The following is a 27,142-nucleotide window of genomic DNA, read 5'->3' as shown; positions in this document are numbered from 1 at the left end:
CATGAGCAACAGGACTGGAAATTATAGGTATGGATCCTCGGAACTACACCATGCCCATTTTGAGGGGCACGTTTGCTCTCTTACTGCTGAGTTATACCATATTACTGACTTCCTTTCTAGTCAAAACTAAAACTTGTGCATCAGATGAGTGAAATATCCCATCTGTAAGCAACATTAACAACCACACAGTAACTCTATCATATAGGATGACTCCTCATATGTCATCATCTACTGAAAGGCCTTCTCTGCCAAGTTGTTCATGCCTAGGAGGTACTGTCTATGCATCAGCATGGATACAAAAGCTTCTGACATCAAACTAGAGCAACCCTGAAAGTGAGATATACAAGGGGACATCAGTTTGTGGAAAACGGTATTAAATGGAAAAAAACCCATAAATTTTCTCAAATTAAATTCCATCAAGTTCAAGACGTTTTTGATACTAGCCATTTAGTACATCCCTAAAGAACTGAAGGTCTTGAGAATTTTACCCCACCTATGCAGTCTTTTTTACATTACTAGCTGAAAAAAAAAAAAATGAGTGCCATTTAAAGATTTTGTGATTAGGAAAAAAAGGAAGTCACAAGGAGCCAAATTAGGGCTGAAAGGCAGATGCCTAATGATTTTCCATCAAAACCATCACAGTAATATCCTTGTTTGATGAGAGGACTTAGCAGAAACATTGTCATGATAGAGGACTCTCTGACGCTTTCCCCAAAACTACTTGAATTTCCATATCCCTGGAAAGCTTAAGACATAAATTGCTAGAGGCTATGCACCGAGATTCAGATTCAATGGACCAGAGTATGATTTAAAAATTTGTTTATAAGCTCCCAGGTGCTGCTAGGGTTGCTGGTCCTAGGACCATAGTGGACAACTGATGCTCTGATATACTTCAAACACTGTAACTCAAATGCTGGCACAGAAAACCAGAAAAGCCGGTAGTAAACTGTCTGCCTATCAAAATTCAAGATAAAAGGATTTTCTCTGAAATACTATTAAATAATTTTTCTCATCTATATTAAAAAAGGGGAAAACTCATTACCTTGATGATGTCATGTTTATCTGAGTAACATTTGTTGCAGTTATTAGTTTCATTTTGCTTTGCTTTGGCAAAATAAAGTAGTGCTTTTCAAATTGCACTGTGCATATACATTGCCTTTGAGAATCTTACTAAAATACTGACTCTAACTCAGCACGCTGGGCATGAGGCCTGAGAGTCTGCATTTCTAGCAAGCTCCCAGATGAAGGTTAAGAGCATATTGCAGTAGGCCCAGATTACTGTGCTCAGTTTTCAAAATGTGTCTGACTCAGAGTAATACCTGTTGGAAATGAAACTTGCAGGGCTGAATGATGCCTGAGTCAAACACAGAAAAGAAAGTGGGTGCAAAAAAGGGAAGCATGTGTGGGTAAGATAGGAGAATGCCAGCCACTGCTTCTGCTGTCAAGGCTGACGGGGAGCAGCAACTGCCCAGCCTTTGACAGTGATTCTAAAGTCTGGCTGCACAATAGGAATGTGTGTTTTGCATTTTGCACTTGATTCAACCACTTCATACTTTTTCAACTCCTATAACTTGAATCCACTCAATGAATTCTCACACAGAAATACTGAAAAATAAAGTGTCAAGTAGGTGTCATAAATGTCCCTTTAAATGTTATTACACCTATCCTGTCAATTACTCTAGGCCATGCAGATCTTTAAAAGAAATTAATACAACAGTTTTTTAAAAATTATATATAATCATGGAGTCAAATAACACTATCAACAATGATTCCGTTTGAGAAAATAAGTTATTTGAAACGTATCAACAAATTGGTTAGCTGGTAAGGTATTACACTGACTGGTTTATTATCTTTTGCTATCACACTTAACTAGACACTGAGTATCCTATAAGACGAATAATTACATGTCCATAAACACAACTATGCTAAATCTGGGCTGTTTAGTTCATATTTCTTAAATTAAAACTTCAACATATCATAATGAGCATATGTTAGCACGGCGATGAAATTAAGCAAATTTAACTACTATATGAATTAAATTTTTAAAATAAAATATTTGCTGTTGGAAAATTTTCCATTCTTGTTCCTCCCAGGTTGTAATATGAACACTGAAAATACTATTGAAGTTGAAAGTAATTATTACATTTTATTTAACAGCAGACTATGACCTTCCAAATGGAATATACAGTGCCTTACTCAAATGGTAAATATTCTGAATAAACAGATTGCTGACTTTACTCTCCTACAGAAACATCCAATTCTTCTAGGTGGTTTCAGGTACAATCTACTAATTCAGGGCTTCCTCTTCCTCACATAGTTTCTAATTCAATCTTATCAATAATGGCTCTGTTAAAACAGATGGATAGTTTGAGCTTAGTTATCATTTTCCTTCCCTTAATTAGTATAAATAAGAAGTTGGCTCTACTTTATTCTAGATAAACACCCAACAGTGAAATCCTAATTGATGCAAGAAATATTTCCTTAGTTGGCTAAAATACAATGCTAAATTTGGCTATTAAGTTGAGTTTCTCTTTACATTATATTTGTATTATATTTGAGGCCCTGAGTGCTCAAGGGCTGGTACTCAGTTCATTTTGCATTTCCACTGTGCACTTCCTCCCAATGTCTCTTCCTCTTGAAAATATCATTTTTGTGATTTCCATAAAGTCTTCTTCAGCCTTACTTTTTTTTTTTTAAAGACAGAGTGTCTGTTGTACCAGGCTAGTGTGCCTTGGCATCAGCCTAGCTCACCGCAACCTCAAACTCGTTTCAAGCGAAACTCCTGCCTCAGTCTCCAGAGTGGCTGGGACTACAGGCGCATACCACAATGCCCAGCTAATTTTTTTTTTAGTAAAGATGGGGTCTCACGCTTGCTCAGGCTGGTCTTGAACACGAGTTCAAGGGATCCTCCTGTCTTAGCTTCCCAAGTACCTGGAACTACAGATGTACACCATACCACCAGGCTAATTTTTCTATTTTTAGTAGAGATGCCTCTTGCTCAGGCAGGTCATGAACACGTGAGCTCAAGGGACCCTTCCAGATGGCTAGGCTTAAGGTGTGAGCCACCAGATCTAAGCCCTTTTTTTTTTTTCAATTATTTCTTCCAATAATGAGGTCACAACTCTTAAAAATTAGTCTTTTTTTCATGAAAAGGGTAACCATTCCTCAACTTAGGCATACACTACAGCCTAGATCTTTAACTGTTTAAGAAGGTGACATTGTACAGAAGTTAATTTGGGGGGGAGCAATGAATAAATTCTAATTACTCTACAGCTTGCCATAAACACTATTTTGCTTGACATGAAGGGCAGTAATCCCACAGTTCTGCCTATTAAATAGTATTAGTAATACTATGGAAATCAACATTTTCAAAAGACTCTCAATCACATGTGGGCAGATGAAAACAACTAATAGAAAGTTGAGAATAAATTTAAGAGAAAAAGACAGTAACCTAAGGAAAAAGGGAATAAAAACCAAAAGAAAAAAATTAAAGAAACGGAAAGAAAAGACCACTTTAAGGATTATAAAAGTTATATTTATTCACGATGCTACATTTATTGCATTCCCTTAGAAAAATGGAGAACTGTTTATGTACCCAATTTGCACATATAAAACTTTATACAAATTATGTGTAGCACATAAAGGCCTCTGGTACAGCTAAAGTCCTGACACTACAACTTGGGTATTCCTGCTTCAAGGTTTCCAGTTTATCAAGTCTGTCCATACAAAACAAAAACTGGAATTATAGTCAGTTTTGCTGCTGACACTTAGAAGTTATTTTAAAATATAATAAAATAAAATTTTCATTTATTCTAAAACTCAAAAATGCTATATGGTGGGAGGGGATACATTTGTTACCAATTTCATTTAACAATACGACAAATTCACACCTTATTTTGGCTGGGTCTTTCAAAATAAAAAAAAAAAAAAATACCTAAGTTCTTACATTATCTAAGTTGTAGTTGCTTCAGAAGGTCATTTGTCAAAATATTTACCAAACATTAAAAAAAATAATAATAATATTCCTTTTACAAAATGGTACAGTAACACCTTACGGAACCGGAAAATACTAAATGTCTTTGGCTATACAACTAAAAGGCCATTTTTCCAAAAGAGAATAGGGCATATTCACTGCAGAGCCATCTATAAAAACAGAAAGCATAACAGAAATATGCATAGAATTTAATTATAACTTGTCTTGCCTTTCCCCCCCATTCTACCCTCACAATAAGGAGAATGCAATTTACATAATCTTTCCAGATGAGACTCAATAGCACTACAAAGAAAATACCCAAATTTCTGCAAAGGCAAAGTGAATTAAAACAATTATACAACTAAGTGAAGCGTGAAGAGACAAATGTTATTTGCAACTTTTTTTTGTAACTTGTTTGCTTTGATGAAGTCACAATCTTCACAAATGGAACTATAATAGAAAAATAAATCAAATGAAACATTTATTAATAAATGAAGCCTATTTTATTACTTCAAGTGTTAAATGATAAAAAAATTTCAGCACAGCTGTTGCATTTAAAAAAGTGAAACTACATACTATGTTTCTAGCTCAGTAAACAGATGAACCTGATGTCTTTGAATGACATAACAATTGAGCATTGTACAGTACATCTTAGGAAGACCCGTAAATTAAAGAACTACTGGTTTAAAGTTAGTGATTACAAAACAAAAATGTATTCAGAGTTTCAGTTTCTTTTTTCTTCCTCGACCATCAGGTGCTCCATCCATTTTACGTTTTTGTGTCTACAAACAAACAGAAGGGTTATTTTTCTTGAAAAGTATAATATAAACATAAAATAGATTCACAGACATATTATGGCACTTTAGTAATAGCTGTTACAGTAAAAATATTCTAAGCTAATAACAAAATGATAAGACCAGAGAATTAACAATAGTAAATCAGTATATCAAATAAACATGTCTTCCCAAAAGAAAGCAGTAATAATATTTTTTTGAGTTTTTAAAAGGAAGCTACATAACTACCAGATATTATCCATAGACACTCATTTACAAATAACAAGAGGACTTTTTTCCCTTAAAATGTTTGTCTCCACATTGCAAAGATATAACTGTAACAATAAATTGAGCTTAAGAAGCTACTAAGTAAAGGTCATGAAGCCACTTACTTTCCTAATATTCCTTAAATTATTCTAAAATGATAATCTGTACTCCCAAAAAGAAGCTTATGCTCTTGGCAGTCACAAGCTAGACTTTCACAAATCATATTATGAAATACCATCACAAAGTGATAATTTTCCCATATAATGCAATCAACTTCAATTTATGCTTTTATGTGATTCAAGACTGTCACTTAATGAGACAAAAAAAAAAAGACTAATACATCAATGATAGTCAACTAGTGTTCAAATACTTAAAAAGAAAAAAGGTAAGAATTCCAATTTATATAACCTACACATTTACGTATTCATTAATACTTACTGAAGGCTTTGGTCCTCGTTTCTTTTTCTCTGCCTTCTCCTTTTCTTCTAGTTCCATGTTTTCTCTTTCAATCAAGGTAATTAAGGTATTACATCTCCTCTGGAGCTCCTGAGTTATGGACATAGTAAACTTGTATTTTCAATCTACATGTTTCATGATTTCAATTTTAAAACAAAGGTATGTTGTAAGAGGGTAATATAAAATCAATCATATACTCCCAATAAACAAAAACAAGGAAAAGGAATACATTTTCATACACGATCCATGCTTTGAGGATTAAAAATAAGATATTTGGGGCAGCGCCTGTGACTCAAAGGAGTAGGGCGCCAGCCCTATGTACCCGAGGTGGTGGGTTCAAACCCAGCCCCAGCCAAAAACTGCAAAAAAAAAAAAATACTTGTACGTAATGTTTTTACTCAATTCGTTAAAACTTTACTGTTGTTTTGAAGTAAATGATTTATGAAGTTTAAACACCTCATAATACATGCAATATTGTAATACATGCTACATAACGTCTATGCCCGAAAACATCTGTGCCATTTATATCCAAAACTTAAAAACAGTAATAGTGGGCCAGGCTTTGGTTCACACGTACAATCCTAGAACTCTGAGAGGGCAGGAGTTCAAGGCCAGTATGGGCAGTAATTCTGAAACTCCATTTCTAAAAAAATAAGAAAAATTAGCTGGGAATGGTGGCATGTTCCTGCAGTACCAGTTACTAAGGAGGCTGAGGCAGGTGATCACATGAGCCCAGGAGCTTGAGGTTGCTATGAGCTATGATCATTCACTGCACTCCCACCTGGGCCATAAACCAAGACATTGTCTCTAAAAAAACAAATAAAATATACAAATTAATGGTGGACATATGTGAACATCAAAAACAATTATAATTTTTAAAGGTATGTATAATCTTTCCCTTCAAAGTATTATGACTAGAATTATGGTAGTCAATGTACTATATGCCACCTTTCCCAATTTTAAAAAAATAACCATCAAACTATCATGGTGAGTTCTACAGCTCATCTCTCTCTAGCAAACTACACAGCCTCCAGAAAAAATTTAAGTATAATCCTGTAGATAAGCCTGAAGGAAACGTAAGTTAAGTGTGTGTGCATCATAGCTGGCTAGCAACTCCTTCCTCAAAGAGCCAGTATTTTTTTTTCTTCTTTTTTTGGTTAAGACAGCGTGTTGGCTCTGGTGTCTAGCTTGCTGTGCAGTCTATCATCATAACTCACTGCCAACCTCAAACTTCTGGGCTGAAGCAGTCCTCCTGCCTTAACTTGCCAAGTGAGACTAGAGATGCATGCCACTACACCTAGTTAATTTTTCTTTTTGTAGAGACAAGGGTCTCACTCTTGTTCAGGCTGGTCTCAAAACTCCTGGCCTCAACAGCAATCCTCCTGCCTCAGCCTTCCAAAGTGCTGGGATTACAAATGTGAGCCAAGGTGCCAGCCTACTTGTTTTCCCCTGTAATAAGCGATACTACTACACAAATAACAACAAAACCATTTTAAAAATATTACTTTGCAGAAAATACCACATAAGGCTTACAGATATCTTCAACCGTATACAGAGATAGAAGGCAGCATACTACATCAAAGTTCTGTTTCCTTTAATGGGTACAGTGTGGCACACACATACCATGATTGTGTTACAGATATGCTAAGGCAGGAATGGCCAACCTGTGGCCCACAGACCACATGCAGATTATGTGAGGACTGTTTTGCTCATCTGTAGTGTCAGATATCCCAAAAAGCATGCATGGATCTTTTCTTTTGCTCATTAGTTTTGGCTAGTATTTGTGTATTTAATGTGTGGCTCAAGATAACTCTTACTCTTTCAATGTGTGGCAAGGAAATAAAAAGATTGGGCAACCTGCCTAAAGTATAAATCCTCTTGGCACCTAAGCAAAGACTATTCTTTAATTATTTATCACCAAGAGGTCATACATATATTATCATCTTTTGTATGTCTTAATAAAAAACATGTTAGGAAATAATGTAGTTTTAAACCACAGTACTGTACTAACACTGTCATGTCTCGTTACAATCACTACAAAATTATTTCTTATTAATTAACCAGGGCAAGGTGGCTCATGCTTGTAATCCTAGCACTCTGGGAGGCTGAGGCAGGTGGACTGCTTGAACTCAAGAGTTCAAGACCAGTCTGAGCAAAAACAAGACCCTGTATCTAAAAAAATGCAAAAAAACCTAACCTGGCATTGTGGCAGGCACCAGTAGTCCCAGCTACTTGAGAAGCTGAGTAAGAGAATCACTTAAGCCCATGAGTTTGAGGTTGCTATGACGTGTAACGCCACGGCACTCTGCCAAGGGTGGCAAAGCGAGACTTCGTCTCAACAAATAAATAAAAAAATAGTGCCTACTTAAAAAAGATATAAAATCAAACATATAGAATTGAATGTCTTCAACTATATATTTATATAATATTTTTCATCTTCAAAGTAGTTTTACATGTTAGTTTAGTACATTTCCCAAACTAGGTAGCCAGGCACTGTGCCAGGCACCTATAGTCCCAGCTACTTGGGAGGTTGAGGCAAGAGAATTGCTTAAGCACAAGAGTTTGAGGTTGCTATGAGCTGTGACACCAGGGCACTCTACCAAGGGCGACATAATGAAACTCTGTGTCCAAAAAAAAAAAAAAAAAAATTTCCCAAACTAGGGTATCACAAAACAGTAGCTCTTCTTGATGTCTAGTTGAAAAAATTTTTCAGTGGTCAAATATGAAAAAACTGCACTCTGTCCACTGTTTCATAGAGCAACAATATACTTTATATACAATGAGAAATCTTCCTATGAATTATTTAAGCTTTGCTTTTCTCAGTATATCCCAAACTTACAACTACAGAATCTTTTCAGCATTATCATGAAACTGCAGAACACAAGCTAAAGTTCAAAGTTGGTGAAATAAGGAAGAAAAGAATCAATCCATAAAAACCATAGACTTTTCTGAATTTGAGTTTTAGGTCATTAGAAATGAAAACCATGGTCAGAAACAGCCAGACATTGGGAATAAAAACAAAACCTAGTACTGACAAAAATAGTGTTTTACTACATTAAGCTACATGTACAAATAACCCAGACTCAGCAATCTGACATACAGGAGCCCAGATGCAAGGAGCAACTATTTTCTTCTTTACAGAAATGTGCTGATTTGCAAAACCAAAAAGTTATCACATTCAGAAGCTGAAATCGATGGTGACAATTCCTCCCACTCAGAACCTGAAAAAGCAGTCCTATCATATGCAACGTTAAGAGATATGTAATATTAAAGTATGTGACCAATAAACTTGTTAAGTTATCCTTGATAATAGGTGTTTTAACTGTGGATGTGATTTTTGTTTTCTAGGAAATTATTGAGCCTATGATTTTAAAAAATACTATAACAAAAATCTGCTTCCACGGCTCAGCGCCCAGAGCTCAGTGATTAGGGCGCTGGGCACATACACCAAGGCAGGAGGGTTGGAACCTGGCCTAGGCCTGCTAAACAATGACAACTGCAACAAAAACACAGCCAGGCACTGTGGCAGGCAATGTGTAGTGTAGTCTCAGCTACTTGGGAGGCTGAGGCAAGAGAATTGCTTACGCCCAAGAGTTAGAGGTTGCTGTGAGCTGCACTATCAAAGAACTCTACAGAGGGTGATGAAGTGAGACACTGTCTCAAAAAAAAAAAAAAAAAAAAATACGCTTCCAAAAGTTTTAAAAGTAACCTTAAGGACTATACTTCCTGTGAATTCTTTTTATACAAAAAAGCCTTGAGCACTCACCATTGCAGTTCTGGACTTAAGAAACCAGTCAAATCTGAACTGAGGAGAGTTGCGAATACACTGCCGCAATTCATCATAAACATTTTCTTTGTCAAATCCAAGTTTATGAAGCATACAGATCAGAAAACGATCCTCTTCTTCAGTATAGTTTTTTCCTTTGTTAGTACCATATGATATTCTCAGCTGATGAAAAGGTGCTTTGTACCGTCCAATCTATAAAAGTCAGATTTTATATTATACAAAATATATACCCTATTTCAAAGTCAGCTTTAGTATAATTAGCTATAAATATTTCATTTCAAATAAAAATATTCTATCCAGAGCACCTCAATTGCTTTATATAATAACCTTTGCCCTAAAAAACTTTCATAGTCTTTATTATTATAAAAAGAAATATGAACTCAAACTTTCTGATACTTAGTAAAGAGGTAATCCTAGTATATTTGATTAAAATAACAGTCTTATACTAAGGTAAATTTTGTTGACAACCCTTACATTTGAAAATTTTTCCTTGAAAAAATTTTAAATTTTGAACCCTTGTTTCTTTTCCTTTTAACTCTCAGAGTTACAGACAAGAGCAATTTTCTTAACTATCATATTTACTAACATGCAAAGTACCTTTGTGTCAAGTGCTTTTTTGATACTTATTCTTCTTTGAATTCTTGCCTCTCCCCTTTCAATCTGAGCCATAATCTTCTCTATGTCCTGAAGCTCATTACACCTTTCCCAGAACACAGCTGTAAAGAGTAAAAATTGGACAGATAAGATAGGTAGAAGTAGGTAAACGTAAATAACTTATTAGTGTACATGTGATTATTTATTTTATTTGCTGAGGATTAAGAAAACATTTCCTACAACTAATACCAGAGGGTAAGTCAGTTATAATTTGTTTTCTTAAATGTAAAAAAAAAAAGAGATGAACTAGATGACTGATGTTATCATCCAACACTTACAACTTCTGCTATTCTAAATTCTGAGCAGACTCACTACAGTGTACCTATACATTCAACCTCATAATCAAACAGTCTTGAGGAAAAACAAACACACCAATACTTCAGAAATTGTCAAGAGAAATAAAACAAATGTGAATGCACAGTTATTCAGTGACCTCTCTGGTTTTCCTGGCTATCACTAGAGTTAGCTAAGGCTGAAGAAGGGGGAAAAAAAAAAGTCAAGGAACTAAGCTGTGGCAAAATTAGTTTATCACAACATAAACATAATTCAGAATAAAAGAACACAAACCTTCTAACATTTCTTAAAGTCCAAAAGGTTGATAACACATTTTTTATATTTAAGGTATCCCCTTTGAAGGAGACACATGAAACGATGATGATAGTAATAAAAGAATTACCTGAATATTCAATGACTTCTTCTGGAGTCTTTCCTTCTACTTCTCTTGCTATATTTTCAATATCGTCACGACCCCACTTCTCATTAGCTTTGATAAACTGGTTAAAATCTCTTTTATTCCAATTGGTAAATCCCTTCACAGCAATAGACACAAAATAATTCAACCACTGAATACTAAACTTGGAAAAAAATACCAATAAACTTTACCAGTTCTTTTAAATTGCTCCTAGTTTATCTTTTCAAAATTAAGTTCTTTTAGAGTGATGTTTTATATACATAAAGGTATACTTTTAGAAACATACTAGATAGTTTAGATACCTGAGCAATTAAATCTGAGTGGGACTAAGGAATGCTACATGAAAAGGTGACAATTTTGCAGTGCTAATAAGGACTAGGAGTTTGCTCAGAAGAGTGACTAACATAACCTAAAAAGCAAAGATACAAGCAAGTGGGAAAACAAGAAAAATTAAGCTTTAAGGTAAGTTAAAGGCCAGATTGTGAAAGACTGTGAATGAATCCCAAAGGGTATTTTAAAAGTACTAGGCAGAGATTTATAATCGAAAATGGTACCTAACAATGTGAAAAATTCACAGCAAATAGTAACAATGAAAGTAAGATCATCAAAAAGATAACCACTCTACTTAAGGCCTGTGCAAATCTATTTCTTCTCAAGTACCCCAAAGAGCTAGTGTCAATCAGCTTTATCATCTCTAATTAGTCATCTTTAAAAGCAGAGACTTGTACTTGTTTATATGCTCCAACACAATCAAACAGTGTGTTAGATTTGTTGTACTGGTACTACAGTTTGCGCTGATTAAAGATTATACCTGTGTAAGAAGCTTCTCTTTTTCCTCCAATTCTTCATCATTAAGAGGTTCAGCTTCATCAATTTTAAGCTGTTCTTCTTTTTGTGCCTGTGCTGCATTAGGAAGCTCAGGATTTCGAGGTACCTAAAAAATATTTTCTATGCCATCAATCTGCAAATTTTAAAGAACACATGAAGAACTAAACTCTTAACCAATTAAAATTTTGCAAGTTTCAATCCAACTATTAAAAAACATACCTATATCCTACATTTATTTATTACATTAAAGAACCACATTAAACCACATTTAAACAACTAGGACATAGTAAATTAATATTCCTTCATTCTAGCTTCAAGTTAAATAAATACTAATAATTAATGTTAGGAAGGAGGGGAGGGGCAAAAATCTACCTAATAATGAACACTGTGTGATGGGCACACTTATAGCCATGACTCAAGCATTACAAAAGCGATCCATGTAACCAAAAAATATTTGTATCCCCCCTTGATATAAAAATAACAACAACAAAATTTTTTTTAAATTAATGTTTATACCTTCCAGGGTTTCTGGACAGAAAAGGACATAAAATAGAGAATTTTAATTACCTTGTACCCAATAGTTTTTCTATAATACAGAATTTCTTTTTCCAGTAATTCAAATAAACGTGGAGGAAAGAATTGGAAATCCTGAACATTGGGTTGTTTTGGAGGTCGAGGTGCCTAAAGAAAAAAAATAAAGTATGGTCCATAAAAAAAAATTTTGCTTGAATTCTATCCCTAGTCCTCATTTTATAAACCATGATAGTCAATTCTCCAAGTGCTAAATGCATCTTTCAATAAAATTGAACTGACATTAGTAAAATTTTAAAGTACAAACTTAAAATTAATTTTGTAAAAGTTTTAACTAAAAACTAAAAGTGACACACTATAAAAATAAATCACAAAATGTTAAACCTCAATCTTGTTTTCTAAAAAAAACTTACATTTCAGTATTTTTAGATAATTTGTGTGTTGTGTGAACTTACCTTGGGTGCTTTAGGTTCACTAACACGAAGAGCTTCCCTGAAATATGCATCAACAGCATAGTTGGCTTTTCTTTCTCGTTTAGGTGGCTCAATCCACTCTGTGAATGCAATCTAGCACAGGGGAAAGGATTATAATCAACAACTTCTAATACATACAGATGGGGCTATAAAGCTCCATAAAAATAGAGACTATGGTTATTTGCTCTATCCTATGTAAGTAACACTGAGACAGTATCTACTAACTTACTGAATGCAAGTATTTCTAGCCCAAATGAGTAATTTTGTTAAATGAGGGGGGGAATTTTACAGAATGCATGCTATAAACCCAAATTGGAGGAAAATGGAGTCACACAGTTAACCTTGAAAATATTCTAAGGATTTACATGTCTAACGTTAACAAGGAAAACACTAGGTAGAATTATTTTTTTCTTTTCCCCTTAGGTATTTTCCAGTTTCTCTATCAGCAAATAATATTTATGAAATTGAGAATTGTTTTTATTATCAGCCAATTCTGCTGTTTAAGAAAAAATGAGGTTATGGTAATTTTTTACCAATTATTTTCATTTTCAAATGTCCCAAATTACTATTCATCCCAAACAAGAATATATTTCACTGTAAAAGTATACAACAAACTTCATTACATAAAATTTAAAGACATTTCAAATCTTAACAACTGAAAAATTGGCATTATATTTTATATAATTATTAAAAAAAGATGTGAGTAAATATAAACGACTACTGTTTGAAACAAAATTACAAGACATTATATCTAACACTTAAAATCTCTCAAGTTTCCCAGTAAAATAAAACTTTTAGGTAATCCAAAGTTCTAAATTACCTTTTGTTTTTCTCTATAGTCTTCTCCTTCAAAGTTATAAACACTTGACTCTGTATCCATAGTAAAGTTTCTAAGTGAGCTTTCACCCATCTTGGAGAGCTTTTCATTCATCTCTGCAGTCTAGACAACAAAGGAAAACATCTTACTAGACTCAAACCAAAAAAGCATGAAACCTGTAGTAAAAGTGAATTAGATTTTATTTACCATAAGTAAAAGGTTCCTCCTTTGGAAATAAGATTATCTATAATTCACATATTTCCTCCTCCCATAGTTCTAGTCTAAAATATTTTATATTAAAGCATCATTGAATCTACTTCTCACCTTCTTTGCACCTCTTTCCAAAATACCATCAATATCCTCATCAGTGATCTCACTTTCCTTTGAGGCAAATACATGTGTTGCCCCATGTCGAATCATTTGAAGCATTTCGTCTTTCCCAATTTTGTTCAGATTCTGATCCACAAGCCTCCCTAGAAAAAAAGATTGTGTTTATAAAGTTAATCAGACTGGACTATATTGAAAATTTGAAATTTTAAATGTTATGCATAATACCTTGTAAATTTGTCTTAAACATTCATCATTTCTATTACAATTTATTCACATCTCATAACTTTGATTTTTACTTTAAATTTAATGCCAAATTTTCAGTTGAGTTTTGAAATGTTTCTAAAGCTTATGTATTATATAATGAAGCCTATGTATTTGGTCTCAATGAAATACATTCTTTTGTGGGGAAGAGTAATTTAGGATGCTTAAAAATCAAGATTGTTGGCAAAATTCATTTTTAAAAACCCACAACTTTCAACAGATGGGATATAAGCAAAAGAAGTTTCTGATAAACAGAAAGATATTATTACTAGTATTTCCAATCATTTTTTCTTCTCAGATAAGTGAAATACAAAAAACCCAGGCTCAGCACCTGTGGTTCAAGCGGCTAAGGCACCAGACACATACACCTGAGCTGGTAGGTTCGAATCCAGCCCAGGCCCGCCAAACAACAATGATGGCTGCAACCAAAAAATAGCCAGGCATTGTGACAGGCGCCTATAGTCCCAGCTACTTGGGAGGTGGATGTAGGAGACTCTCTTGAGCCCAGGAGTTGGAGGTTGCTGTGAGCTCTGATGCCACAGCACTCTACCCAGGGTGACAGCTTGAGGTTCTGTCTCAAAACAAACAAACAAACAAAAAAAGAAATACAAAAAAACCCACATACAGGCAAACTTTATAGAATTGAAATACATAAAAGCAGTTTCTGAAAATCCATGATATTAAGTGAAACTCCTAAAAACTTACTGTGATCATAGAAGAAACTCAACATTAATAAATTAATGAACATCTTCAGTTTGCAGGAATTGGCCTACTTTTGATTTGTATTTTCAAAAATACAGGTACTAAAACAAAATCTTCAAGGGTTATTTACATACACCTAAATAAAGCTTGAATTTTTGTATTCCAAACAACTTGCAGTAAGGGAAAAGATCCAAATTCTTTCCAACAAATTCCTTAAATACTTGTACAATGGTTTGGGATCCCTAGTAGAATGTACAACCAAACATCTGTGACTTTTCTAAGTCAGGAAATATCCACAAAATAGGCTTCTTTGAAATGGAATTTATCTCACTGTTGTTAAAATGTTCTCAAGCTTAAGCGAACTACTTCCCAGTTGGGCAGGGAGAGAGTCTTTCAGATATAAAGTGCTTCTGTGTATTCAAACATTTTTAATTATCTCCCTCAGTCCATAAAACATTAACACATAGTAGGCACCTGAGGCTTGCTGTTTGACCAATGTAACTATGAATGAAACAAAAAAGTTAGTAGCCCAAAGGTTTGCCCCCAAATTCACCCTAATAAATGTTTTCTTTAAAAACGCAAGTCAAAAACTCTCAATTATCTGCACTATAAAATCCTTTACAGTGAGAAAAATTGAGAATACGAACCACATGGTGGGTGTTTTTCAAAACACATGGATAAGTGTGATGAAAAAACATAAGTTACTGTATCACCCATCATATATCACCTTGGGTTGATAGGCTCCAGAAATCTCTACAGACTTTCCTAGTTAAACACTTTAAAAGTTAACATAGCTCTCAATCTCCTAAACTGAGTCATTTCCAAGCTGTATATAGTAGACAAGAGACTTCATCTCTCTATGGCCTCTGACTCTGATGCCAAGCACCTTAGCAAGTTGACCCAAAGACTAAGGGAGATAATGAATGTTAAGAATTTAGCATAATGCCTGGCACAAAGCAAGCACTCAAGGTTAAGTTACTATTAACAGAAACAATTAGTAACAATAAGTCATCATGTATTGTATTCAGACATGGCTAACACTAGGGCTGGTATTATGAGATATCTAAGAAATGTAAAATATTCCTTTACTTACAGGGAAATTAGATAGTGACTCATACATGAAATAATCAGTGAACAACAGTGTATCTTTCAGCTTTACAGACAGTATATGCTCATGATGTAGGTACAGAAGGAAAGAAGCTAACATAAACCTGAAGTTATAAAGTTTCCCACCCCCATTTTTGCATTTTATATCCCATCATCAAGTTATAATAAGCTTTAATAAAACATAAATGTCTTCCTTTAAAAAGCTCATCTGGAAAAAGTACTTTAAGTTTCCAATAATTCGATTGAAATAAAATCCCACTCTCATCCTCTAGTGTATATTTATAAATATCATTGTTTACCTGGTGTCTTCCTCACAACTAAATTACAAACTCTTTGAAAAAAAAGAAGCACACTTGTCTGTTTCATTGTATTCTCAGCACCAAGAATGATGACTAATACCTGATGGGTGCTCAATAAATAATTGCAAACAAGAAAAAAGAATAAAATTAGACTTTCTGATTTTTATTTCTTTAGTATTCCCCAGAGTAAATTAAGAGTGCTCAGTACAACTCTATTTAATATGTACCAGACTGAATATCAGATACTTTAAGTTATCCCCTTTGACTTTTATCCCCAGTTAGTAGATGAAGAAACAAGCTCAGGTAATGAGAAATGCTAACCCACAGAGTCAATGTGAAATCTCAAATTTCCTGAGCCCCCAAACCCATCTTCTTAATAACAAAACTAAAGTTTATTAGTTCTGAAATACAAGTCATCTCTATCGGCTGCTAGCTTGACTCAACAAATGCTTAATAACAATAATCTCCTTCAAAAATTTCAGAAAAAAACAGGTTGTATCAATCCAACCTGGTAAATTTTTACAGTCCTAAAGCTTACCTTGTTGAATGACTATAGAATCCAGTCTGAGTTTCATCTCAGCACGTTCTACTATTCTTTCTTCTACAGTGTTATCAGTTATAAAGCGGAACACTCTCACTGTCTTGGTTTGTCCAATTCTATGTGCTCGGTCCTAAGTGAATTAGCATGTTATTTTGAATATAGTTAAAAGGCCAAATAATTAACAATGGGTACAGTGAGAAACAAAATTAAAATAATCTCAAGTATAAAATGATAAAAAAAATTAGTATATATCACATTAATAATTCTTTTTTTGAGACAGAGCCTCAAGCTATTCCCCTGGGTAGAGTACCGTGACATCACAGCTCACAGCAATCTCCAACTCCTGGGCTCAAGCGAGTTTCCTTGCCTCTGCCTCCCAAGCAGCTGGGACTACAGGCGCCCACCACAACGCTTGGCTATTTTTTGGTTGCAGCCATCATTGTTGTTTGGCGGGCCCAGGCTGGATTCGAACCTGCCACCTTAGGTGTATGTGGCTGGCGCCTTAGCCACTTGAGCCACAGGCACCGAGCCTCACATTAATAATTCTTAAATTCTCAGTTTTAATCAAATAAATTGCTTATTTCACAAGAAAAACTTATGGTAAGAAAAACAACACAGTTGTTGAATCTGTGAGAAACTATTACCTGAATTTTACTAGACGATACTGAGATAAAACACATCTCAAGACAATATAAACAAAACTGTAATTTTTAAGTTTATAACAAAATTTTCCTTTCATCTTTTGGTGGTGTAAATTCAAAAGTTTTCTATGAATTAAATCTAAATCAAAACTGAACTTTCAATGCTGTATAAGGAAAAAGACCCACATAAACGAACCAAACCAACAACATAAAAACTCTAGTCTTGAAATATTATGTCATTAACTACATCCAAGTAGCCTAATTTGAATGTCATTTTCTATTTAACTTCTGGTAACTTCCCAAATGACATACCTACAAACCACCCCTTTATTTCTAACAGTTGATCAATTTTGCTAAGCCACCCTTATAAGGAGTACAGGATGACAGTGACCAATGCCATAGATTTAAGTTCATAGTCCATTCATGAGCAGTATTAATTTTCTCAACATTAAGAATGATCTTCCTGACCTGACCAGATACATAGGTATAGATTTTAAGCATCCAAGGTGGCAGACATGCTAGCTGCTCATCCAACCCATTTCCCTTCCCTCCTGGGACACAACTAATTCCCTTGCAGTTATGGTATATGATTTGAGTTCTGGCCAATGGTGTGATGCAAAGGTGAGGAATGTAAGGTGTGATCCATAAAAAATTTCTTGGATAATCTTCAACTCTCCCTTCCCCCCTTATACTACAGGATGTAAAGCAGGGGTGGCCAAAACTTGCAGCCCACAGTCCACATGCTGATTTTGTGAGGACTTTTTTTGCTTATCTGTGGTGCTGGATATCACAAAAACTATGTGCGATCTTTTTTTTGACAAATCAGCTTTCATTAGTGTCTGTATAAAATATACAGACACTAAATAGTGTGTGGCCCAAAGCAACTCTTACTCTTCCAGTGTACCACAGAGAAAAAAAAGATTGGACATCCTTGAGGATATAGCAAAAGACTTCAAGGTCCTAAGATATGGCACAGCCATCAGATAGAAATATCATGAAATGGATGTAAGACCACTTTGATACACTCTTTTTTTTCCCACACAGAGTCTCACTTTGTTGCCCCCAGTAGAGTGCCATGGCATCACAGCTCATAGCAACCTCAAACTCTTGGGCTCAAGCGATTCTCTTGTCTCAGCCTCCCAAGTAGCTAGGACTACAGGCGTCTGCCACAACACCCAGCTATTTTTAGAGACAGGGTTTTGTTCTTGCTCACGCTGGTCTCAAACCCGTGAGGCAATCCTCCTAGAGTACGAGGATTAGTCTTGAGCCACCGCACCAGGCAAAATACTCTTACTAATCCATCAGTTCAGAGAAAAACTAAGTTCTACTGGGTTAAGTCACTGATATTTATAGAATTAGTTTGCCCCAACTAGAATATCTACTAAGCACCAAATATACAATATTTATTTGGTATTTCTTACCATAGCCTGAAGATCTACTTGGGGATTCCAATCTGAATCATACAAAATTACTACATCTGCAGTAGCAAGATTGATGCCAAGACCGCCAGCACGTGTGCTTAACATAAAAACAAACTTCGTGCTGTTTGGTTCATTGTACGCATTGATGGACTCCTACAGATACAAAAGAAACAGTGCCAGAAAATTGTTTTATGTAATTTTTTTGTTTTTTTATGTAATTTTTAAAATCTCCTTTCCCCAAATTTTACTCACTTGTCTCTCATCATGGGGTGTCTGCCCATCCAACCTGCAATACTCATAATTTCTCCACATGCAATAATCTTCCAAAATGTCCAATACTCTTGTCATTTGGCTGAAGATTAGTACCCGAGAGCCTGTTAAATATAATATTCCATTATCAGAGGCATCAAAAGTAGAAAAGTTTATTTAAAAATTCAAGACTAATCAAAACTAAAACTATCCAATTACCCCTTAATTCTAAGTCATGTACTTGGTTACAGGGAAAAAAACTGTATTACTAAATTACGTTAAGTCTTTCATTACCCACTTCTTTGCCATTATAGCACAAACAGAAATAGTAATATCTGCACAGCACACTAAGATAAACAGAAAAGGATAATGGCATCTGATCTGGAAGGTCTTTCCATCCCAAAGGCTAAGAGAATCATTATCTTGTTATCCCACATATATTTAAAAATAACCTTCTAACACCTCACAACTACTCTTTCATGCATATGCCCCCCCCCCATTCTCCAATATACACACAATGCTCCTGGTTTCATTCTAGTCCTGAAGACCCATTTCAACTCAAAAGACTATAATGTGTGCATCCTATCTATACTGACCATCCTTCACTTACCTGTCCTGATTCAAATACTGCTTCCCTCAACCAACGATAATGCCTTCAGTACAATGTATGAAGACAAGGGGGTCATTTTGAAAAATAGTAATTATACTGTCTTAACAGCTGAGGCTAACAATCTGCTGCTATTACACATTCCTGCACCCCAAAGGCATAAGGATGTTTGACAGTCCGCAGTTTCCGCAGAGTTTAACATAGCTTTCATTAACATCTGAGTACTCCCACCAAGTTCTTGCCACCCTTCTCCACTAAATTCAATTCCCTTTATTACTTGGCTTTCAAGGAAAGCACCTTAAAAAATATATATCCAGGCTCGGCGTCCATAGCACAATGGTTATAGCACCAGCCACATACACCAAGGCTGGCAGGTTCAAACCCAGCCCTGGCCAGCTAAACAATGACAACTGCAACAAAAAATAGCTGGGCATTGTGGAGGGTGCCTGTAGTCCCAGCTACTTGGGAGGCTGAGGCAAAACAATCGCTTAAGCCCAAGAGTTTGAGGTTGCTATGAGATGTGACACCACAGTACTCTACTTTTGAGGCTCTGTCTCAAAAAAAAAAAAAAAAAAAAAGTGAGACCTCCTTCCCAAATCCATGGAGTGGGGCTGCTCTATTGATTCCTTAGTTATGATCTAAAATTTAGAGTGAAGGCTGAAGTTCAAATAATGAACAGAAGTCCTTTAGTGTTCTATACTTCAACTTTAGAAGTTATCAGGCTAGTCATTTCCAAGTGTAGTGCTCCCTCATTTTAATGTGGGAATTTTAATTCAGTTTTCTTTACTTCTCAATTTGATACCAGTAACAGATACCTTGTTCTTTTAATTTAGGGAGCAGCTTATCTAACACCACCATTTTGCCACTGTTGGTAACTAGATGCATGTCTGTTGTATAAGGTGGACCAGGTTCAGCTCCATCAAAGAGATATGGATGATTACAACATTTTCTCAACTGCATCAGGATGTTTAATAACCTCATTTTGTCCATCTTCCCTGCCGAGTTTAATATATCTATATCCTTCATTAATATCCGAGTATACCTATAAAGAAAAAATATTTTAAATATTTTAAGAGGGCTCAAATGTCACCTGACCAACCCCCAACACTTTACATACTTTATTCCCATCCCCACTTTACCCCTAAAGTACCTGTTGGAAACAACTCATCAATTCTAAAGTATGGTTAGGAATTTACCATCTGTAACCTCTTTTTTTTTCTTCTTCTGATTTTCTATATTACCCCACAGTATGCTAATGTTCATAATACTTATGGATCTTGAGGATATTATTTTAAAAGAATAAAATATTTCCCCCCCCAGGTGGAATTAAAATAAAGCAGTATATGACATTTTTAAGTGAAACATAAAAGTTTTAAATGTAACTTTATAGTCTTTTGCAACCTAAGTGCCACTATTTGATTTTATATGCCATGTTAACTAGCACAGCAAGTAAGGACCCTAAGATCTGAGGAGGGATAAAAAAATTATCAGATGGTAAGACATGATGATGAGAATAAGATGAACACAATGATTTAAATATATGTATAAATACAGAGGGAAAGGGGAATAGGTCTGAGTAGTAATAGAGTAAGGCCAGATTATAAAAAATCTTGAATAAATACCAAGAATTTAGACATTATCCTGAAGGAATGAGTAATCTGTCTGAACACCAAAAAGTCTCAGGACTGTGAATCTTCAGAACAGAGTAACTCAAACAGCCTAAGCAATCTATGTTTAGTTTTCAACTGTAGAGTACAAAATAGCACCCAAGGTAAACCTTTCACCAGGATTTGGACTGATCCAAAGTTTACCCACATGTTTTAACTAAAAAAGATTTGTCTTCCTTAAGCATTGACTCATGTCTTAGTTCTGTATTACAGAGCCATACAAGATAAGCCTGTTGTCTTTGCTACCCTATAACAGCCTTCCAAAAGTTTTGAGGACATTTGGATTGCCCACCTTCTACAGTAGATAATATGCCCAGTTCTCTGTGTGACATCCTTTCGGTACTTTTACCTAATATCTAGTAGTTTTAAGACATTGTATCATAAATTTAATTAGTGAGCCCTATGTTATATGCCAAAAAAACTCTTTTCAGACTGAGTTCAATTCCGCAAACAGGAATTCCATGAACCTACGAACTCAGAAAACAAAATACGAATAGAACTTAGCGAAGAATCAATAGTGATATCAAACACATCTTAACACATACCATTCCCTTTGCATTTTGCTGAGACCCACATAGATTTTCACTTCTTTCTTTGGAGGCAAACTCTTTTCAACATCAGCCTTAATTCGACGAAGGAGGAATGGACGCAAAACCTTAGAAAGAGCAAAAATAAATACATATGGCCTCATCTGTAATATTACTGTTACCTCAGAATCTTAAAATTGTCCTCTAAATACATGAAAATAGTATCTCTCTACCTGAATTATCAAGTGATTTTTTAAGACTTCTTCCTACAAGTACAGTAATTCCTCACTATCTGTGAGGGATTAGTTCCAGGCCCCCAAGACCAAAATCCACAAATGTCCAAGTCCCTTATATAAAATTATGTATTTACACATTTTACACATAACCTACACACAAAGGAACAAAGACATACATGAAAGCAAAAACATACCAACTCCGTTCACAATGTAATATTAGCAGTTACTTTTACATACTGTGACTAGATTTATGAATAGATGGATCTTCAGGCCTTTCAGAAGTAACCTGTTATTAGCAGTTACTTATACATACTGTGACTAGATTTATGAATAGATGGATCTTCAGGCCTTTCAGAAGTAACCTGTTAGTTTCTTCTATGAAATATAAATGGAATTAAGCTTTGAAATTTGTTCAGATTAGTAATTATGCATTTCTTCTTCCTTTCACTGTACTTTAAGACATCACTTTTTCCTTCATTAAGTTAGAAATTCCATCTTAGGTTCTAACACTCAAACTGCCATACATCACCCCTATTCCCATTGTACGATTAAAGAGTTAAGTAGCAGAATTCAAATAGATCTGATTCTAAAGTCATTATGCTTTTTATGAAAAGGAAAGTAGTCTTTAAATCTCTGTCCTTTTTCCCATTAAGAATATGCTTTAACACTACTCCAAAATACATACCATATGAAGCCTCTCAACTAGCTTTTGATCCCCAAGGCAGTTGTTTGTATCAAACCAGGAATCAAAGTCCTATCAGCAAACAAAAAATATCCTAAGATCAAAGATGATATAAACAACAAATGCACTACAATGCCAGATATAAAAATGACTTCTAGAATTAGCACAGTATTTCAGCTGTGATCCACAAAAATTATTTAGCCCATATTACTTTCTAAACATTGTTTTCAAAACATCAAGATGACAAGTTTCACAATGAAAAGAAAAACTGGAAAGCAAGTTTTATAAAAATATTAGAAAATTAACATTCATGAAAAATATTTAGTTTCATTAACAGCTTAAAAATAAAAGAAAATTACTTCAGTTTGTTCTCTAAGATCATCCAGACTATTCAAACACAAGGTTTCTAAAGCAATGTCAATTTTAATCAAACTTACTAGAAGTGAAGTTGAGATTACTAGTATTTCATTGCTATCTGGGTAGGATCTGAACAAGGACAGCTTCCCTATCCTTACCTCTTGAACATACATATGTATTATATGTTTTCGAATAAACATAATCATAGAATTCATTGTCTTAACTAAAGCAATGCTTTATGAGATTATGAAATAAAAGTGTCAATGAAATTATCTGAAAAAACATCAAAATACATAAAATCATAAGTACAATGGTTTGGGGATTTTTACTAATCATCTTCACAACACAAGTTCCTCTATACTTTTAAAATGTTCCTTAACACAACAAACCAAACTTTGTACCTTTTTAGAACTTATCTGCATAAATGTACTAATGTGGAACTCTTCAAAGCACCTCCCAACACACACACATACACACTCTCTCTCCAGCTATGCATATATAAATGTTCAAAAATAAACTCTGGTCCAGCAAAAAAACCCTACAATTACAGGCTCTTGACATATATATTATGTTCCTAAGTACAACTAATAATTCAAATAGCTAATTTACTCTTGCTACCATCTCTCCCACTGCAAATAACCCATAAAGGTAAGGACTATGTTCTATCTGTTTGTTATACCATAATGTAAGAACAGCTAAGACAGATTTCACCAAATATGATAGTCACCTTTAGGAATTAAACCACAGCAATAAATGAATTCACTTTGGGAATACCTTGGACAGTACCTTAAAAACAAGTAGTCAACCTAAAGCAGATATGATTACCAAATAGGAGCAACATCTGTGCCATTCCACAGACAGAAAACAATGATTTAAAATGGGACTGAAACCAAAAGGCACAAAAGTAAATTCTTGTAACTCAGAGACCACTTAGTAGGTTACACAAGGCTAACTACATAAAAGCATGAAAAATTAGTGACTATCTTAAGTTGAAACACAGGCCAATTTTATTACAAAAACATATTAAACAAAATATTAAACATAAAATGATCAGAAATAAACTTACATCAGCTGAATTAAACACATCTGGCAACAAAAAATTAAGAAGAGACCAGAGCTCATGCAAGTTGTTCTGAAGAGGTGTTCCAGTTAATAAAAGTCTATTTGTAGTCTTGAATTCCCTCACTATTTCTGATAACTGAAAGCAAAAAAAATTTCTCATTAGGATATTTTTGCATATTGATCAAATTCTTAAATAAAGGCACAGATAAGTTTTATATCTAAATAACAAAATACCTTAGATTTTTCATTTTTGATCCTGTGAGCTTCATCTATTACTAAGTATCTCCAATTAAATTTTTTGAATACAGACTTCTCTTTAATAAGCATTTCATAAGATGTTACACATACATCCCATTCTCCTGGTAGTAAAACATCTCTGACAAAAGCAGCCTGTATAGCAAGAGAAAAAAATTGTATCATATAGAAATAAAGTATACACTAAATTTACTGATGACTAATAATCTGTCAAAGGGGGTGGGACTACTAAAAACATGTAAGGCAGCTATGTTATGCAAGCATTTAGAACCAGCTTTCCTACAACTAAAGTAACTTCATTAATCACTTCAGTATCACAATCATTAAATTTTAAAACTGACAAGCATAATCAATACAAACACTGTCTATCTACAATTCTACTAAGTCTTAAAATTCTTAGGAGGTAGTTTTGGGCAAAAGAGAGGGTTTTCTTTTTAAAGCAAAGATAGCATTTTCAACAAAGGAAGATGCCAGTGGGCTGAAGGATAGTTTGCTGTAAGCATTTTCATTCCTTTCAAGTTTATAGATGTATTGCTATTATTAGTCTCACTTTACAGGTAGGGAAACTGAAGCAAAGAGTGATTAAGTAATCAGGCCCCAAAACCTACAAACCAATTCGGTAACTTAAAATACCCCAAATAAACATAAAGGGATGAACACAATCTAGCTAGGCTCACTGACAGTTAAATTAAGAGAAAACAAAGTACACAGCGATTCAATACAGTCTGAATAAATTTCTAAATCTGAGTTTTATGTGCTTAATAATGTCATTATTTCCATGTCTTCTTCCTAAAAGGATGTTGTCAACTGATCAAATTTGTAGGTATCATTAACTTACCAAATGACTTCAACTTAATCCACATTTAAAACTACCATTCTGTGTTTACTATCACTATACATTTACCTAAAAAATTGGCTCCTTAAATTTCCGAACATGCCATACAGTGAAAACCTCTTAAGAACAAGAAAAGCACTTCTACACTGAGAGCACAGGCTTTGATTTTATATAACCATTCCCAAAAAGGGGAGAAACAAGCTATACTCTGTCCTATAGTCTGTAACCCAATAAAAATCTTAACAAAACAACAAAATTTGTAAATTTTGAGTATTTTTTTTTTTTTTTTTAGAGAAAGAGTCTTACTTCAATGCCCTTGGTAGAGCAATAAATATATTGCTGTGGCATCATAGCTCACAGCAACCTCCAACTCCTGGGCGTAGGCAATTCTCTGGCCTCAGCTTCCAGAGTAGCTGGGACTACAGGCGCCCACCACATTGCCCGGCTATTTTTTTCTGTTGCAGTTCAGCCAGGGACAGGTTCTAACCCACCACCCTCAGTATACTGGGGCTGGCGCCACTGAGCTACAGGCACCGCCCAAATTTTGAGTATTTGAGTAGACCCCTTGCTTTTATCCTTCCTCAAACTAATCCCCTAACCCATACTTAAATTCTAATTCATTTAATTTCAAAAATATAATGAAACATTGGAAACTTACTCTTTGTTCTTTATCTCCTATCAAACAAACAGATCTAAGTGTTGGTACCCATCTCTTGAATTCACTCATCCAGTTGTGTAATGTAGACTTAGGGACCAAAACCATATGAGGACCAGGAATGTTTCTATAGTGTTTCATGTACCCAAGAAGAGAAATGGTTTGAAGAGTCTTCCCTAGGCCCTGAAAGATTTCAGAGTAAGCAAAAAGCAATGAAAAGCAATCAATCTTCCTTATCAATCCCTCGTAAGACATATTTGAAAGAAATGCTATACACTTATAATAACTAACACAGAGTTAACAACTTAATATGTGCCAAAGTTTACAAGTGTTCTGTCATCTCACAAGTCTAAGGTCACCTAGCAGAAAGAACTGAAACACATTTCTTTTAGCTTCATACTTTCTCCAATCAATTAAAGTGTTTTACCACTCTTCGACAATAAGAAAACTTTTAAAAACATTCCTTATATAACTAGTAAGTAGTATACATGAGACAAAATGTTTTACGAAACAATGTACAAGCTGCCACCTTGGAAAAAAATATTTACTAGTAATAAGCATTCAGTGACCTCACTCATGTTTTAGAGAAGTGAAAGGAAATGGTTAAATCACTGTACTTTGAAAGTCAATCAATACCATGTTTCCTAATATATTATTTTTTAAATTTGCTAAATTTTCATAGATTGTAATTCCTCACAATTGTAATATGGATCCCACTAATGCAATAAAGTAAGCTGCTTGTAATAGTTTGAGAAAGGATTAATTTGTTAACAGTTCTACACTGTAAGAACCAAAACTATATAAATTTTTATCAACTTTAATTTACAAAATATTTCAAATTCCAAAATATGGCCTTCAAAAATCCTACCAAACACATACCATTTCATCTGCAAGGATACCATTGATGCCATTCTCATACAAAGAAATAAGCCAGTTTAATCCTCGGACCTGATAATCTCTCAGTTTACCCCATTTTACATCTAAAAACAAAAGAAAAAGCATAAGGTACATTTTACAACAGGAATTACAAGTCGGTCCCCTTTACCTGATACACAGAGATTTAACTTGAGCCTATATATGTCCATTGACTTCACTTTCTCTACTAGGAGATTCCTGTAGAATGGTTAATTCTGCCAATTCCTAAACCCTTCGAGGTAGCTTCTAAGCGCTCTGGAGTGGAGCAGATAGATATGGAAAGATAACTTAAGTGCAGGCAGGAAACATGACAGCAGGCTCAGAGTACCCCATCCCAATCACTTAGCTCTTATGTTAACCGATCCTAGGTTCTCTCCGTCTCTTTACTTCTCTTGTTAATGTTAAAACAAGTGTTTCTAAGTGTTTTTAGTTTTTATGAAGATCAAATAGAGCAGCAGTTCTCAACCTGTGGGTCACAACCCCTTTGTAACAATGAAAATACATCCTGCATATCAGATATTTACATTATGATTCATAACAGTA

At 34.6% G+C, this 27,142-nt stretch overlaps 1 protein-coding gene across 1 annotated transcript in view; it reads right to left on the bottom strand.

Moving 5' to 3' along the window:
* Positions 1-3,518: 3,518 nt before the first annotated feature.
* The window catches only part of SMARCA5 (SWI/SNF related, matrix associated, actin dependent regulator of chromatin, subfamily a, member 5), a 36,826-nt gene continuing 13,202 nt past the window's right edge, over positions 3,519-27,142 (bottom strand). Inside the window, exons 5-24 of the mRNA XM_003790190.3 lie at positions 26,564-26,664; positions 25,688-25,867; positions 24,174-24,329; positions 23,944-24,075; positions 22,524-22,592; positions 21,621-21,730; positions 20,224-20,450; positions 18,805-18,926; positions 18,553-18,705; positions 16,488-16,620; positions 13,575-13,723; positions 13,254-13,373; positions 12,416-12,526; positions 11,997-12,110; positions 11,413-11,535; positions 10,587-10,719; positions 9,854-9,972; positions 9,236-9,448; positions 5,452-5,559; positions 3,519-4,755 (exon numbers count right to left, since the gene is read on the bottom strand). Of these exons, the coding sequence (XP_003790238.1) occupies positions 4,690-4,755; positions 5,452-5,559; positions 9,236-9,448; positions 9,854-9,972; positions 10,587-10,719; positions 11,413-11,535; positions 11,997-12,110; positions 12,416-12,526; positions 13,254-13,373; positions 13,575-13,723; positions 16,488-16,620; positions 18,553-18,705; positions 18,805-18,926; positions 20,224-20,450; positions 21,621-21,730; positions 22,524-22,592; positions 23,944-24,075; positions 24,174-24,329; positions 25,688-25,867; positions 26,564-26,664 (2,639 nt within the window). The 3' untranslated portion in view covers positions 3,519-4,689. The remainder of the gene's footprint in view (positions 4,756-5,451; positions 5,560-9,235; positions 9,449-9,853; positions 9,973-10,586; positions 10,720-11,412; positions 11,536-11,996; positions 12,111-12,415; positions 12,527-13,253; positions 13,374-13,574; positions 13,724-16,487; positions 16,621-18,552; positions 18,706-18,804; positions 18,927-20,223; positions 20,451-21,620; positions 21,731-22,523; positions 22,593-23,943; positions 24,076-24,173; positions 24,330-25,687; positions 25,868-26,563; positions 26,665-27,142) is intronic.

This window comes from Otolemur garnettii, unplaced genomic scaffold (genome assembly GCF_000181295.1).
Source record: "Otolemur garnettii isolate 467f Iridium unplaced genomic scaffold, OtoGar3 scaffold00041, whole genome shotgun sequence".
In the NCBI taxonomy this organism is placed as follows: Eukaryota; Metazoa; Chordata; class Mammalia; order Primates; family Galagidae; genus Otolemur; species Otolemur garnettii.
The sequence above is the reverse complement of the archived record's forward strand: the minus strand, read 5'-3'. Positions and strand labels throughout refer to the sequence as shown.